General features: G+C 42.1%; 1 protein-coding gene across 1 annotated transcript; it reads left to right on the top strand.

Annotated features, from left to right (window-relative positions):
* Positions 1 to 1,090: 1,090 nt before the first annotated feature.
* Positions 1,091 to 7,887, top strand: LOC123735835 (gap junction beta-4 protein). The gene is made up of 2 exons (XM_045713038.1): positions 1,091 to 1,537; positions 7,341 to 7,887. The coding sequence occupies exons 1-2, from the start codon at positions 1,148 to 1,150 to the stop codon at positions 7,740 to 7,742; spliced, it is 792 nt and encodes a 263-aa protein (XP_045568994.1). The 5' UTR covers positions 1,091 to 1,147; the 3' UTR covers positions 7,743 to 7,887.
* The last annotated feature ends 8,748 nt before the right edge of the window (positions 7,888 to 16,635 follow it).

Genomic DNA, 16,635 nt, shown 5'->3' with positions numbered 1-16,635 from the left:
ACGCGTGACGTTCAGAAAATATTTTCCCTCAAATGCTTCTGGTGAATCAGCGCTACAATTTACAAATTACTATTCGAAAACATTGTTAAAATGTCATTCAAAGAATTGTAGATTAACATCTCGTGAATGCAACCACATTGGCAGATATAAAAATAACTTTACTGGGAAATCACACTTTGCAATAAACGAGGTGCTATGCTCAGAAAAATAAGCTAGGCGATACAGGTTAGCGCCATCTTGGAACCATCTAAAATCAAATATACTATTGTAAATATTCCCTTACCTTTGATTATCTTCATCAGAAGGCACTTCCAGGAATCCCAGGTCCACAACAAATGTAGTTCTGCTCGAAAAAAGTTTATAATTTATGTCCCAATAGCTCCTTCTTGTTAGCACGTTCCAAAGGCTACTCATAATGTACGAGGCTTGTCATCACGAATGTGCAAAAATATATATTTACGTTCGTTCAAACATGTCAAACGTTGTATAACGTAAATCTTTAGGGCCTTTTTCAATCAGAGCTTCAATAATATTCAAGGCTGACGCATTGTCTTACTAAACGTTTCGTAACGAAAGGGTACCCACGGGCGCCCGCGTCATAGTAGACATGGCCATCCCCCTATGACCAACTTTCCAGGCGTCTCATTCGGTCAGTTTTTACCGGAGAAGACTCAAACTACTTTGTAAAGACTGTTGACATCTAGTGGAAGCCTTAGGAAGTGCTCAATGAATCCTAACTCACGGTGTGTTTCATAGGCAAAGTGTTAAAGGTGATTCCACAAATCAGATTTCCACTTCCTGCATGGAATCTTCTCAGGTTTTGACCTGCCATATGAGTTTTGTTATACTCACAGACACCATTCAAACAGTTTCAGAAACTTTAGAGTGTTTTCTATCCAAATCTACTAATTATATGCATATTCTAGTTACTGGGCAGGAGTAGTAACCACATTAAATCGGGTACGTTTTTTATCCGGCCGTGCAAATACTGCCCCCCTAGCCCCAACAGGTTTTAAAGAAGAAGAAAATACTTTGCAGCTTGACAATAAACCATGAAACCCTGTCCCTTCTGTTTTCTGTTTTTCAGTGACTGGTTGTCGACCCCCATCCCTCCACCTCCTCCACCTCCTCCTCCTCCTCTTCCAAGATGAACTGGGGTGGGTTGCAGTCCCTCCTCAGCGGGGTGAATAAATACTCCACGGTGTTCGGTCGCGTCTGGCTCTCCATGGTCTTCGTGTTCCGCATCTTGGTGTTTGTGGTGGCCGCTCAGCGCGTCTGGGGAGACGATAGTAGGGACTTTGTCTGTAACACGGCCCAGCCAGGCTGCGTCAACGTCTGTTACGACCACATCTTCCCCATCTCACACATCCGCCTGTGGGCCCTACAGCTCATCTTCGTCACCTGTCCATCTCTGATGGTTGTGGCGCACGTCAAGTTGCGTGAGGGGAAGGATTCCAAGTACACCGCAATGCATGAAGGGTCGCATTTGTATGCTCATCCAGGGAAGAAGAGAGGAGGCCTGTGGTGGACCTATCTGGTGAGATACTAACATGTACTGTACAGAACACCACAACACCAGACAACACTAACATACTGTACACAACACCACAACAATGTCTGTCTACGCTATATTGGGAATGATACATTACATTATAAAAATGACTCATGTTTTACCTATTTGTTGATGCTCCAGTCTAGTTAATATTCTTCAAATCCCACCTACCAGTGTTTCCCCTATATTCACTAAGGAGCGGTGGGTCGCCATGCAAAAAATTAAGGTAAAATGTTTTCAGTGTAAACTTAAACAACTTAAGCCATATATAAAGTATGTAGAAAATATAATGGACCTGTATATATCTTTTTAAATAAGATCATCTTTGAAAACTAACAATGACCAAAGTAAAAACTAGACAGTCAGGGAGATTCTTAAGCATGAAACTCACCGAGAATCTCACTGCCAATAGACCGCTGATAGGTACTTATCGCAGTAGGAGGCCGTTCCTTCTCATGCTAAAGCAAAAGCGGGACTCGCTGCATGCCTTATCTGGTAGCGACGAACCTATCAGAGAGCACGAACCCCCACAACATCAACAACAAAAAGGGAAAACAATAGGGCATTTTCTCCGTACATCCACAGATGTGCCAGTCACACTTCATATGTAATGTAGGCTATGGAATGGTAGCTATCTGAGTGCACAGACTCAATGCATACAACACCAAATACTTCCTATATTCTAGCTAACCACTGCAGCTAGTATTTTATATTATAATTAAATCACAATGGATTAGCTAGTTTTCCATGAAACAGCTACCTGTGAGTTGGCTGACGAGTCTGTGCCATGTCCTTAGTTAGCTAGCTTTGATGTACTAGCTAGTGAAATTGCTAATGTTAGCTAGCTAAATAGTTGGCTATGGGCTGGCACAGGCAGTATGGGATTGTGGAGAGTGAATCAAATATTTCTTCATCTAACTGTGGTCATCTGGCTAGTAACAACAAGGACATTCTACATAATAGCAACATTAGTGCAGCTAACTATCTAGCTAGCTAACATTGGAATCTAGACCATAAGCAATAGGCATGGATATGTATTGCCAAACAACGCTACTGCCATCTTCTGGTTTGGAGTATTTTAGCAATGCTGAGTGGCCACTAAAGATATTGACTGCCGGCAGGCAAACCTTTGGCAGTCCGACCGGTGTGTCTGAGCTTTAAAATTCCATAAATGTCATAGCCTTTTGAGTTTGTTATCATGTTAGAGTCACTCAGACAGCATAAGAACACAGCATAAGCCATGGCAAAATGTGTAGAATTGTCGGTAATTAGCTTTAAAACTGACATGTTTTCTATGAGGTAAACACAGATGAGAAACCCCATGCTTCAGCCTATTTATTTAAAGCCGCAATGCTGCATGCATTGGGCTATAGGTTATAATTCTTTTAAAAGGTACAATTCTATTTCAGGTGTCAACATAATTTAATTTCAATTTATTTTGGAGTAGAATGTCCTTTCTAAAAAAATATATAGAAAGAAAGAGAGAGAGAGACTGTCACGATCACTGTCTTCAAACTCCCTATCGTAAATAAGCCTAGGCGCAGCGTGCATGGAATTCCACATCCTTTAATGAAGTGAAAACAAAAAACAAAACAGAAGGGAAACGTGACGTTCTGGGCCGCTCACAGGCAGCTACACAAAACAAGATCCCACAATCACAGGTGGGAAAAGGGCTGCCTAAGTATGATCCCCAATCAGAGACAACGATAGACAGCTGCCTCTGATTGGACCATACCCGGCAAAACAACGAAATAAGAAAACTAGATTGCCCACCCAAATCACACCCTGACCTGACCAAATAGAGAAATAGAAAGGCTCTCTATGGTCAGGGCGTGACAGAGACAGAAAGAAAGAAAGAGAAAGGAAAAGAAAGAGAGAAAAAGAGAAAGGGAGAGAAAGAGAGACAGAGAAAGAGAAAGAGGGACAGAGATTATGTAACTTCAATATGAGTCAATGTATAGGTTCCATTTAAAGCTCAATGGTAGCCTATGACCAGTGCACTGTCAGGCCTCACATGTAGTAAAGAGGGAACAAGGAGAGGACAAGCACATATTTTACATGACTGGAGACTTTAGCACAATCTTTTTTAGCCTCTTACATCTAGATGTTCCGCTAAGCGGAACAACGCTCCAATATCCAATGATAGGGCGTGGCGCGAATTACAAAGTCCTCAAAAATCCCAAAACTTCAATTTTTCAAACATATGACTATTTTACACCATTTTAAAGACAAGACTCTCCTTTATCTAACCACATTGTCCGATTTCAAAAAGGCTTTACAATGAAAGCAAAACATTAGATTATGTCAGGAGAGTACCCAGCCAGAAATAATCACACCCATTTTTCAAGCTAGCATATAATGTCACAAAAACCAAAACCACAGCTAAATGCAGCACTACCCTTTGATGATCTTCATCAGATGACACTCCTAAGACATTATGTTATACAATACATGCATGTTTTGTTCAATCAAGTTCATATTTATATCAAAAACCAGCTTTTTACATTAGCATGTGACGTTCAGAACTAGCATACCCACCGAAACTTCCGGTGAATTTACTAAATTACTCACGATAAATGTTCACAAAAAACATAACATTTTAGTAACAATTATTTTAAGAATTATAGATACAGAACTCCTCTATGCAATCGCTATGTCAGATTTTAAAATAGCTTTTCGGTGAAAGCACATTTTGCAATATTCTGAGTAGATAGCCCGGCCATCATGGCTAGCTATTTTGACACCCACCAAGTTTGGCACTCACCAAACTCAGATTTACTATAAGAAAAATTGGATTACCTTTGCTGTTCTTCATCAGAATGCACTCCCAGGTCTTGTACTTTACACCCAATGTTGTTTTGGTTCCAAATAATCCATAGTAATATCCAAATAGCGGCGTTTTGTTCTTGCGTTCAAGATACTATCCGAAGGGTGACGCGCTGGCGCATATCGTGACAAAAAAATTCAAAATATTCCATTACCGTACTTCGAAGCATGTCAAACGCTGTTTAAAATAAATTTTTATGCGATTTTTCTCGTAAAATAGCAATAATATTCTGACCAGGAGATGTTGTTTTCGTTCAAAGACTGAAAATGTAAAATGGACTCTTCACGTGCATGCGCACGCCCGTTTCATTGTTCTGAGATCGACCACTATCCAAATGCGCTACTGTTTTTCACCCAGGGACTGCAGAGTCATCATTCCCCATTCTGGCGCCTTCTGAGAGCCTATGGGAGCCTTAGAAAATGTCACGTTACAGCAGAGATCCTCTGTTTTCGATAAAGAGGCTATAGAAGGCCAAGAAATGGTCAGAGAGGGCACTTCCTGTATAGAATCTTCTCAGATTTTGGCCTGCCATATGAGTTCTGTTATACTCACAGACACCATTCAAACAGTTTTAGAAACTTTAGGGTGTTTTCTATCCAAATCAAACAATTATATGCATATTCTAGTTTCTGGGCAGGAGTAATAACCAGATTAAATCGGGTACGTTTTTTATCTGGCCATGAAAATACTGCCCCCTATCCTAAACAGATTAAACTGTTTAGGATAGGGGGCAGTATTTTCACTACCGGATAAAAAACGTCACATGCTAATGTAAAAAGCTGGTTTTTGATATAAATATGAACTTGATTGAACAAAACATGCATGTAGTGTATAACATAATGTCCTAGGAGTGTCATCTGATGAAGATCATCAAAGGTTAGTGCTGCATTTAGCTGTGGTTTTGTTTTTTGTGACATTATATGCTAGCTTGAAAAATGGGTGTGTGATTATTTCTGGCTGGGTACTCTGCTGACATAATCTAATGTTTTGCTTTCGTTGTAAAGCATTTTTGAAATCGGACAATGTGGTTAGATAAATTAGAGTCTTGTCTTTAAAATGGTGTAAAATAGTCATATGTTTGAAAAATTGAAGTTTTGGGATTTTTGAGGAGTTTGTAATTCGCGCCACGCCTATCATTGGATATTGGAGCAGTGTTCCGCTAGCGGAACGTCTAGATGTAAGAGGTTAATAAAGCACAAATGATCAAAATTACAGGCTACTTTGACACTGAGAATAAAAATCCTAGGGCGTTTCACTGCCTACAGTATTTCAGGAGTCAAATAGCAACTCCTGCCAAATCAAATCAAATTGTATTGGTCACATACACATATTTAGCAGATGTTATTGTGGGTGTAGCGTAATGCTTGTGAATACAACTAAATGAAACAGTCACACTTCATATGTAATGTAGGCTATGGGATGGTAGCTAGCTGAGTGCACAGACGCAATGCATACAACACTAAATACTTCCTCTATTCTAGCTAACCACTAGTATTTTATATAGTATATATATATAGTATATAGTAGCTAGTAATCTATATATATAATTAAATCACAATGGATTAGATACTTTTCCATGAAACAGCTACCTGTGAGTTGGCTGCCGAGTCTGTGCCATGTCCTTAGTTAGCTAGCTATGATGTACTAGCTAGTGAAATTGCTAATGTTAGCTAGCTAAATATTTGGCTATGAGTATTTTAGCAATGCTGAGTGGCTGACTACTTCAAGGTCTTTGCTGTGTGAACACTAAAGATATTGACTGCCGGCAGGCAAACCTTTGACAGTCCGACCGGTGTGTCTGAGCTTTAAAATTCCATAAATGTCATAGCCTTTTGAGTTTGTTATGATGTTAGAGTCACTCAGATAGCATAAGAACACAGCATAAGCCATGGCAAAATGTGTAGATTTGTCGGTAATTAGCTTTAAAACTGACATGTTTTCTATGAGGTAAACGCAGATGAGAAACCCTATGCTTCAGCCTATTTATTTAAAGCCGCAATGCTGCATGAGTTGAGCTATAGGTTATAATGCTTTTAAAAGGGAAAATTATATTTCAGAAGGTGTCAACATAATTTAATTTCCATTAATTTAGGAGTAGAATGTCCTTTTTAAAAAAAGAGAGAAAGAGACAGAGACAGAGAATGAAAGAGAAAGAGAGAGAGAAAGAGAGAGAGAGAGAAAGAGAGAGAGGTAAAAGAGAGAGAGAAAGAGAGACAGAGAAAGAGTGAGGCAGAGAATGAAAGAGAAAGAGAGAGAGAGAGAGGAGAAAGAGAAAGAGAAAGAGAGAGGCAGAGATCGAAAGAGAGAGAGAGGAAAAAGAGAAAGAGACAGAGAAAGAGAGGCAGAGAATGAGAATGAAAGAGAAAGAGGGACAGAGATTATGTAACTACAATATGAGTCAATGTATAGGTTCCATTTAAAGCTCAATGGTAGCCTATGACCAGTGCACTGTCAGGCCTCACATGTAGTAAAGAGGGAACAAGGAGAGGACAAGCACATATTTTACATGACTGGAGACTTTAGCACAATCTTTTTAAATAGAGCACAAATGATCAAAATGACAGGCAAAAAAAAAATCCTAGGCCATTTCACTGCCTACAGTATTTTAGGAGTCAAATGGCAACTCAAATCAAATTGTATTGGTCACATAAACATATTTAGCAGATGTTATTTTGGGTGTAGCGAAATGCTTGTGAATACAACTAAATGAAACATTTTTTTTTGCTGTAACCTGTATTTCCTTTCTGGTCTCTTCTATATTGTAATCTCTATCTAATTCTACTCAATCTCTACCTCTGGTTATTACAACATGAATGGAATGGAACGTAACGCCTCTCAATTATTAGATCTGAATGAAACCATTTGAAATAGTCAACTGGACACCCATATTTCCTGCGTGGTCTCTTTAAATATGTTTTTATGATGTTATCTCTAATCCTCCATCTTCTCTCCTCCTTGTAGGTGAGTCTGATCTTCAAGGCGGGCTTCGACGCCGGCTTCCTCTACATCCTCTACTACGTCTACGAGGGTTATGACATGCCTCGTCTCTCCAAGTGCTCCCTGGAGCCCTGCCCCAACACCGTCGACTGCTACATCTCCCGTCCCACCGAGAAGAAGATTTTCACCATCTTCATGGTGGTCTCCTCATCCATCTGCATCTTCATGTGTATCTGTGAGATGGTCTACCTCATCTGCAAGAGGATCCAGAAGACCATCAGGAAGAAGGTGGTAGAGAGTCATGAGATGACGGCGCGGAGGTCGAGATCCAAGTCGTCTGTCAGGGAGGACCCCACCAACACAGCCTCCATTCAGAACCTCTGTAATGTCAAGACGGAGGAGGCGCCATCAGAGAAGAAGAAATAATAGGTCATGTGACGCGGTCAAGCTGGAATGGGAAAAGGAAACAGGAGTGGGAGGAGAGTTTGGCCATCTAAGGTCACGAGATATGACGTAGGGTGGACTATACGGTCTAAGGTCAGGAGATATGAGGTAGGGTGGACTATAAGGCCTAAGGTCAGGAGATATGACGTAGGGTGGACTATAAGGCCTAAGGTCAGGAGATATGACGTAGGGTGGACTATAAGGCCTAAGGTCAGGAGATATGACGTAGGGTGGACTATAAGGTCTAAGGTCAGGAGATATGACGTAGGGTGGACTATACGGTCTAAGGTCAGGAGATATGACGTAGGGTGGACTATAAGGTCTAAGGTCAGGAGATATGACGTAGGGTGGACTATAAGGCCTAAGGTCAGGAGATATGAGGTAGGGTGGACTATAAGGTCTAAGGTCAGGAGATATGACGTAGGGTGGACTATAAGGCCTAAGGTCAGGAGATATGAGGTAGGGTGGACTATAAGGTCTAAGGTCAGGAGATATGACGTAGGGTGGACTATAAGGTCTAAGGTCAGGAGATATGACGTAGGGTGGACTATAAGGTCTAAGGTCAGGAGATAGCATATGAGGTAGGGTGGACTATAAGGTCTAAGGTCAGGAGATATGACGTAGGGTGGACTATAAGGCCTAAGGTCAGGAGATATGACGTAGGGTGGACTATAAGGTCTAAGGTCAGGAGATATGACGTAGGGTGGACTATAAGGTCTAAGGTCAGGAGATATGACGTAGGGTGGACTATAAGGTCTAAGGTCAGGAGATATGACGTAGGGTGGACTATAAGGCCTAAGGTCAGGAGATATGAGGTAGGGTGGACTATAAGGTCTAAGGTCAGGAGATATGTCGTAGGGTGGACTATAAGGTCTAAGGTCAGGAGATATGACGTAGGGTGGACTATAAGGCCTAAGGTCAGGAGATATGAGGTAGGGTGGACTATAAGGTCTAAGGTCAGGAGATATGACGTAGGGTGGACTATAAGGCCTAAGGTCAGGAGATATGAGGTAGGGTGGACTATAAGGTCTAAGGTCAGGAGATATGACGTAGGGTGGACTATAAGGCCTAAGGTCAGGAGATATGACGTAGGGTGGACTATAAGGTCTAAGGTCAGGAGATATGACGTAGGGTGGACTATAAGGTCTAAGGTCAGGAGATATGACGTAGGGTGGACTATAAGGCCTAAGGTCAGGAGATATGAGGTAGGGTGGACTATAAGGCCTAAGATCAGGAGATATGACGTAGGGTGGACTATAAGGTCTAAGGTCAGGAGATATGACGTAGGGTGGACTATAAGGTCTAAGGTCAGGAGTTATGAGGTAGGGTGGACTATAAGGCCAAGGTTCAGGAGATATGACGTAGGGTGGACTATAAGGCCTAAGGTCAGGAGATATGAGGTAGGGTGGACTATAAGGCCTAAGGTCAGGAGCTATGACGTAGGGTGGACTATAAGGCCTAAGGTCAGGAGATATGAGGTAGGGTGGACTATAAGGCCTAAGGTCAGGAGATATGAGGTAGGGTGGACTATAAGGCCTAAGGTCAGGAGATATGACGTAGGGTGTACTATAAGGTCTAAGGTCAGGAGATATGACGTAGGGTGGACTATAAGGTCTAAGGTCAGGAGATACGTCGTAGGGTGGACTAAAAGGCCTAAGGTTAGGAGATATGAGGTAGGGTGGACTATACGGTCTAAGGTTAGGAGATATGACGTAGGGTGGACTATACGGTCTAACGTTAGGAGATATGACGTAGGGTGGACTATAAGGCCTAAGGTCAGGAGATATGAGGTAGGGTGGACTATAAGGCCTAAGGTCAGGAGATATGACGTAGGGTGGACTATAAGGTCTAAGGTTAGGAGATAAGACGTAGGGTGGACTATAAGGCCTAAGGTCAGGAGATATGAGGTAGGGTGGACTATAAGGCCTAAGGTCAGGAGGTAGCATATGTCGTAGGGTGGACTATAGATTTAACTGAATTTTCACTGAACTATGCATGCTTTCACCAATGATTGACATTCATTTTTATTTAACCTTTATTTAACTAGGAAAGTCAGTTAAGAACAAATTCTTATTTACAATGGCGGCCTACAAAAAGGCAAAAGGCCTCCTACGGGGACGGGGGGCTGGGATTAAAAAATATAAATAAATGTTATAAAAATTTACGACAAAACACACATCTCGACAAGAGAGACCTATTAATGTGTGTGCTGTGACAAAAACACTGCGAAGTGCTCTCCTTCCAGACTCACGTTAAACATCTCCAATCCAAAATTAAATCTAGAATTGGCTTCCGATTTTGCAACAAAGTCTCCTTCACTCGTGCTGCCAAACATACCCTCGTAAAACTGACTATCATACCAATCCTTGACTTCGGCGATGTCATTTACAAAATAGACTCAAACACTCTGCTCAGGAAATTGGATGCAGTCTATCACAGTGCATTCCGTTTTGTCACCAAAGCCCCATATACTACCCACCACTGCGATCTGTTTGATCTCGTTGGCTGGTCCTCGCTAGATATTCGTCGCCAAACCCACTGGCTCCAGGTCATCTATAGGTCTTTGTTAGGTAAAGGTCTGCCTTATCTCAGTTCACTGGTCACAACACCCACCCACCTGCTTTGGCCACATTTCCTTCCAGTTCTCTGCTGCCAATGACTGGAACGAATTGCAAAAATCACTGAAGTTGGAGACTCATATCTCCCTCACTAACTTTAAGCGTCAGCTGTCAGAGCGGCTTACCGATCGCTGCAGCTGTACACAGCCCATCTGTAAATAGCCCATCCAACTACCTATCTCATCCCCAAATTAGTTTTTGTTTTTCTGTTCTTTTGCACACCAGTTTTTCTACTTGCACATCCTCATCTGCACATCTATCACTCCAGTGTAAATTGCTAAATTGTAATTACTTCGCCACTATGGCCTATTTATTGCCTTACCTCCTTACTTCATTTGCACACACTGCATACAGATTTTTCTATTGTGTTATTGACTGTACATTTGTTTATCCCATGTGTAACTCTGTGTTGTTGTTTTTGTCGCACTGCTTTGCTTTAGCTTAAAATAAAATAAACATACAGAGAGACCTATTAATTGATTGCTGATTGCCCTTTATTGATTGCATGTGTGTGATGTGACTTGGTGAATCGCCTTTATTAGCTGTATTCACTTTAACCACCCTCTTCCTGTGATTGGAGCATCCCTTAAACTACTGTCTCTCTTTCATTGCGGTTCACCCCCCTTCTGCCTCCTTTATAACCTGTGCTGCCTCTGTGTTCAGGGCTGAGTACCTCTGTTAGGGCAGTACGGGTTATCAGTTGGTACAAAAAATTATAGACCTCCACAAGTTTGGTTCATCTTTGGGAGTAATTTCCAAACGCCTGAAGGTACCACATTCATCTGTACAAACAATACCACACAAGTATTAACACCATGGGACCACCCAGCCGTTATACCGTTATACCGCTCAGGAAGGAGATGCGTTCTGTCTCCTAGAGATGAATGTACTTAGGTGTGAAAAGTGAAAATCAATCCCAGAACAACAACAAAGGACCTTGTGAAGACCTTGTGAAGATGCTGGAGGAAACAGGTACAAAAGTATCTATATCCACAGTAAAAACGAGTCCTATATCGATATAACCTGAAAGGCCGCTCAGCAAGGAAGAAACCACTGCTCCAAAACACCATAAAAAAGCCAGACAACGGTTTGCAACTGCACATGGGGACAAAGATAGTACTTTTTGGAAATGTCCTCTTGTCTGATGAAACAAAAATAGAACTGTTTGGCCATAATGACTATTGTTATGTTTGGAGGAAAAAGGGGGAGGCATGCAATCCAAAGAACACCATCCCAAACGTGAAGCACGGTGGTGGCAGCATCATGTCGTGGGGGTGCTTTGCTGCAGGAGGGACTGGTGAACTTCACAAAATAGATGGCATCATGAGGCAGGAAAATTATGTGGATATATTGAAGCAACATCTCAAGACCTCAGTCAGGAAGTTAAATGGGTCTTCCAATTGGACAATGACCCAAGCATACTTCCAAAGTTGTGGCAAAATGGCTTAAGGACAACAAAGTCAAGGTATTGGAGTGGCCAGCACAAAGCCCTGACCTCAATCCTATAGACAATTTGTGGGCAGAACTGAAAAAGTGTTTGCGAGCAAGGAGGCCTACAAACCTGTCTCAGTTACACCCGCTCTGTCAGGAGGAATGGGCCAAGATTCACGCAACTTATTGTGGGAAGCTTGTGTAAGGCTACCCAAAACGTTTGACCCAAGTTAAACATCTTAAAGTCAATGCTACCAAATACGAATTAAGTGTATGTAAACTTCTGACACACTGGGAATGTGATGAAAGAAATAAACCCTGAAATAAATCATTCTCTACTATTATTCTGACATTTCACATTCTTAAAATGAAGTGGTGATCCTAACTGACCTAAAACAGGATATTTTCACTTGGATTAAATGACAGGAATTGTGAAAAACGGAGTTTAAATGTATTTGGCTAAGGTGTATGTAAACTTCCCACTTCAACTGTACATGGGTTAATTAGAATCCTGTTACAGTTGTCACGACTTCCGCCGAAGTCGGTCCGTCTCCTTGTTCGGGCGGCGTTCGGAGGTCGACGTCACCGGCCTTCTAGCCATCGCCGATCCACTTTTCATTTTCCATTTGTTTTGTCTTTGTGTTACACACCTGGTTTCAATCCCCCAATTACTTGTTCATTATTTAACCCTCTGTTCCCCCATATTTGTTTGTGAGTAATTGTTTGTCTTCAATATGTACCATTCACATGAAATTTGATACGTGTGACTTAAATGAGTGAAGATTTGAACACTTAACACAACCGTGGTCGGTGTCTACTGTCTGGAACCACTGGTACGCTTCTGTGTTCACCCCTGGTGGTATGTTACCTAGGGAGGAGAGAGGAGAAGACGTTATAACACAGATTAACTTGGCTGTGTTTACTGTTTGGGTGCCTTGACACAGACCATAACATGTGTCATGACATCTCTGGAGAGAGAGAGAGAGAGGAAGAAGAGTGAGAGTGATGGAAGGAGAGAGAGGAAGAAGAGTGAGAGAGAGAAGGGGAAGTAGAGAGATTGAAGGTGAGAGAGCGAGAGAGAGACTGAAGGCGAGAGAGAGAAGGGGAAGTAGAGAGACAGAGAGTTTGAGAGAGAGAAGGGGCAGTAGAGAGAGTGAAGGGGCAGTAGAGAGAGTGAAGGTGAGAGAGAGAGAGAAGGCAAGGCAAGACTGGACTGTTTGTCTGTCTCTACAGGACTGTCTGTCTGTCTGTCTCTACTGGACTGTCTGTTTGTCTGTCTCTACTGGACTGTCTGTCTGTCTCTCTCTACTGGATGTCTCTTTGTCTGTCTGTCTCTAATGGACTGTATCTGTCTCTGCACGCACACACTGATATTGTTTACTAGTGAAACTATAACACAGTAACTGACCTGCTGGAGGCCCTCCCTGTGTCTGTCCTCCATACCGCCCACCATAGGACCCTCCATAAGGGGCCCCTGGGCCAAACTGTCCAGCCTGTCCTGGGGCCCCATACCCCCCGTAGGGCCCTCCGTACGGGGTCCCTTGTGCTCCACCAGGCCCTGGGCCAAACTCTTCAGCCTGTCCTGGGGCCCCATACCCCCCGTAGGGCCCTCCAGCATACTGACCACCTGGAGAGGCGGCTGCTCCCCCGTACCCCGATGGGGCAGAGCCTCCATACTGTCCTGGGGGTGCGGAGGGGGGAGCGGTGGCCCCGTATGGAGATCCGTGGAGAGAGGGGCCACCAGGTGGTGCTCTACCCCCGTATGGAGTACCCGGGGGTGGATGTTGATGGGGAAATGTACCCCCCCAGCCCTGGTCCTCCTGGATAACCCTGGACAGAGGGAAGGAGAGGGGCCACCAGGTGGTGCTCTACCCCCATATGGAGTACCCGGGAGTGGATGTTGATGGGGAAACGTACCTTCCCCCCTCCCAGCCCTGGTCCTCCTGGACTGTCTGCCTCTACAGGACTGTCTTTCTGTCTGTCTGTCTGTCTGTCTGTCTCTAATGGACTGTCTCTTCTCTCCTCCTGGATAACCCTGGACAGAGGGAAGGAGAGGGAGCAAAGTTCATTACAAACACAATCATAACATTGTAACCTAGGTTGGTATTGATTCATTTTTCTATCAGTAAAGCAGCCTACTGTGTGATCCAAATGCAAATATCACCACGTTGCCTAAATATCCCAAGTCAAATTACACATTTACAATCAATCTGAAACCGATCTAGGCTACTACATACAACTGAACTAATCAGCCTGTTTTACAGCCATTGGACTCTACCTGTCATTATTGAGCAACATTAGGACACTACAACAAGGACCAGAGGTACAGCATAACACGTATAGCCATAGGGACAAGCTAGACCCATGTGTTGTTGTTACCTTTCAGCCTCAGGGGTTAAAGCCGTGACTGAAACTTAAGTCGATGTCAGAGAGATTGTCTGCGGAGCCAAGTTAACCTCCCACTTCCTGGAAAAAGTCATTAACAGCTTTTAAGGAAAGAGAATAATTTAGTACATGTATTAAACAGTGAGTTTGACCAATTTCAGTCCTTTTCAATGTTTTTTTAATTGTTTTTATTTTTTTATAAATATTTTTTTTTAAGAATCCATGTAACTGAAATCAGTCGCAGTAACCACGTTTCCGTCCACGGCAACCACGTTTCCGTCCACGGCAACCACGTTTCCGTCCACGGCAACCACGTTTCCGTCCACATTAACCACGTTTCCGTCCACGGCAACCACGTTTCCATCCACGGCAACCACGTTTCCATCCACGGCAAACACGTTTCCATCCACAGTTATGGTAGTAAAGTCATACCGTATAAAAAAGTAACGACGGCTGTGATGGAAACAGGTCGTTTCGGTACAATTGTATAAATGCCAACAGATAATTTGTTTGTTCAACACGGTGTGATCTTTTTGTGTTAATTATGCAATAAATTGTGGTGGAAACGCCTTTATGTGTGAATATTGATATAATAACCATTATATCGGAGGGTAAATAAGAACACCCGCGGTACACACTATCAACAGCCAGTGAAATAGCAGGGCGGCAAATTCAAAACAACAAAAATCTCATAATTCAAATTTCTCAAACATACACGTATTATACACCATTTTAAAGATATGATGCTCCTTAACTCAACCACAGTGTCCGATTTCAAAAAGGCTTTACGGCGAAAGCATAACATTAGATTATGTTAGGACAGCGCCTAAACAAGACAAACCACACAGCCATTTTCCAAGCAAGGAGAGGCGTCACAAAAACCAGAAATACAGCTAAAATTAATCACTAACCTTTGATGATCTTCATCAGATGACACTCCCAGGACTCAATGTTACAAAATACATATATGTTTTGTTCGATAAAGTTCATATTTATATCCATAAACCCCATTTTACATTGGCGCGTGATGTTCAGAAAATGTATTCACACCAAAACTGCCGGTGAATGAGCACATCAATTTACAAAAATACTCATCATAAACGTTGATAAAATTTACAACAGTTATTGAAAGAATTATAGATACACTTCTCCTTAATGCAACCGCTGTGTCAGATTTTAAAATAGCTTTACGGCGAAAGCACATTTTTCAATATTCTGAGTACAGAGCTCAGCCATCAAAGCAAGCTATACAGTTACCCGCCAAGTTCTGGAGTCAACTAAACTCAGAATTAGTATTATAAATCTTCACTTACCTTTGCTGATCTTCATTGGAATGCACTCCAAGGACTCCCACTTCCACAAGAAATGTTCTTTTGTTCAAAAAATTCCATATTTATATCCAAATACCTCCGTTTTGTTTGCGCGTTCAGATCACTAATCCAAAGGCATAACGCACGAGCGCAAAACCAGAGATGAAAAGTCAAATAGTTCCATTACCGTTCGTAGAAACATGTCAGACGATGTTTACAATCAATCCTTAGGGTCTTTTTAACTTCTCTAGGGCCAGTGGGACGAAATCGTCCCACCTACGTAACAGCCAGTGGAATCCTGTGGCGCGTTATTCAAATACCTTAGAAATGCTATTACTTCAATTTCTCAAACATATGACTATTTTACACCATTTTAAAGACAAGACTCTCGTTAATCTAACCACACTGTCCGATTTCAAAAAGGCTTTACAACGAAAGCAAAACATTAGATTATGTCAGCAGAGTACCCAGCCAGAAATAATCAGACACCCATTTTTCAAGCTAGCATATAATGTCACATAAACCCAAACCACAGCTAAATGCAGCACTAACCTTTGATGATCTTCATCAGATGACACACCTAGGACATTATGTTATACAATACATGCATGTTTTGTTCAATCAAGTTCATATTTATATCAAAAACCAGCTTTTTACATTAGCATGTGACGTTCAGAACTAGCATACCCCCCGCAAACCTCCGGTGAATTTACTAAATTACTCACGATAAACGTTCACAAAAAACATAAATTATTTTAAGAATTATAGATACAGAACTCCTCTATGCACTCGCTATGTCCGATTTTAAAATAGCTCTTCGGTGGAAGCACATTTTGCAATATTCTGAGTAGATAGCCCGGCATCACAGGGCTAGCTATTTAGACACCCACCAAGTTTAGCACTCACCAAAGTCAGATTTACTATAAGAAAAATGTTATTACCTTTGCTGTTCTTCGTCAGAATGCGGCCGGATAAAAAACGTACCCGATTTAATCTGGTTACTACTCCTGCCCAGTAACTAGAATATGCATATCATTATTGGCTTTGGATAGAAAACACCCTAACGTTTTTAAAACTGTTTGAATGGTGTCTGTGAGTATAACAGAACTCATATGGCAGGCCAAAACTTGA

The sequence above is a fragment of the Salmo salar genome, unplaced genomic scaffold, assembly GCF_905237065.1.
Source record: "Salmo salar unplaced genomic scaffold, Ssal_v3.1, whole genome shotgun sequence".
Taxonomy (NCBI): Eukaryota; Metazoa; Chordata; class Actinopteri; order Salmoniformes; family Salmonidae; genus Salmo; species Salmo salar.
This window is presented reverse-complemented; position numbering and strand designations above follow the sequence as displayed.

Bases quoted from the DNA above. Each gene is read 5' to 3' on its own strand.
- LOC123735835 (XM_045713038.1), top strand. From the start codon at position 1,148: ATGAACTGGGGTGGGTTGCAGTCCCTCCTCAGCGGGGTGAATAAATAC. The intron at 1,538-7,340 runs GTGAGATACTAA...TCCTCCTTGTAG, and splicing joins GCCTGTGGTGGACCTATCTG to GTGAGTCTGATCTTCAAGGC.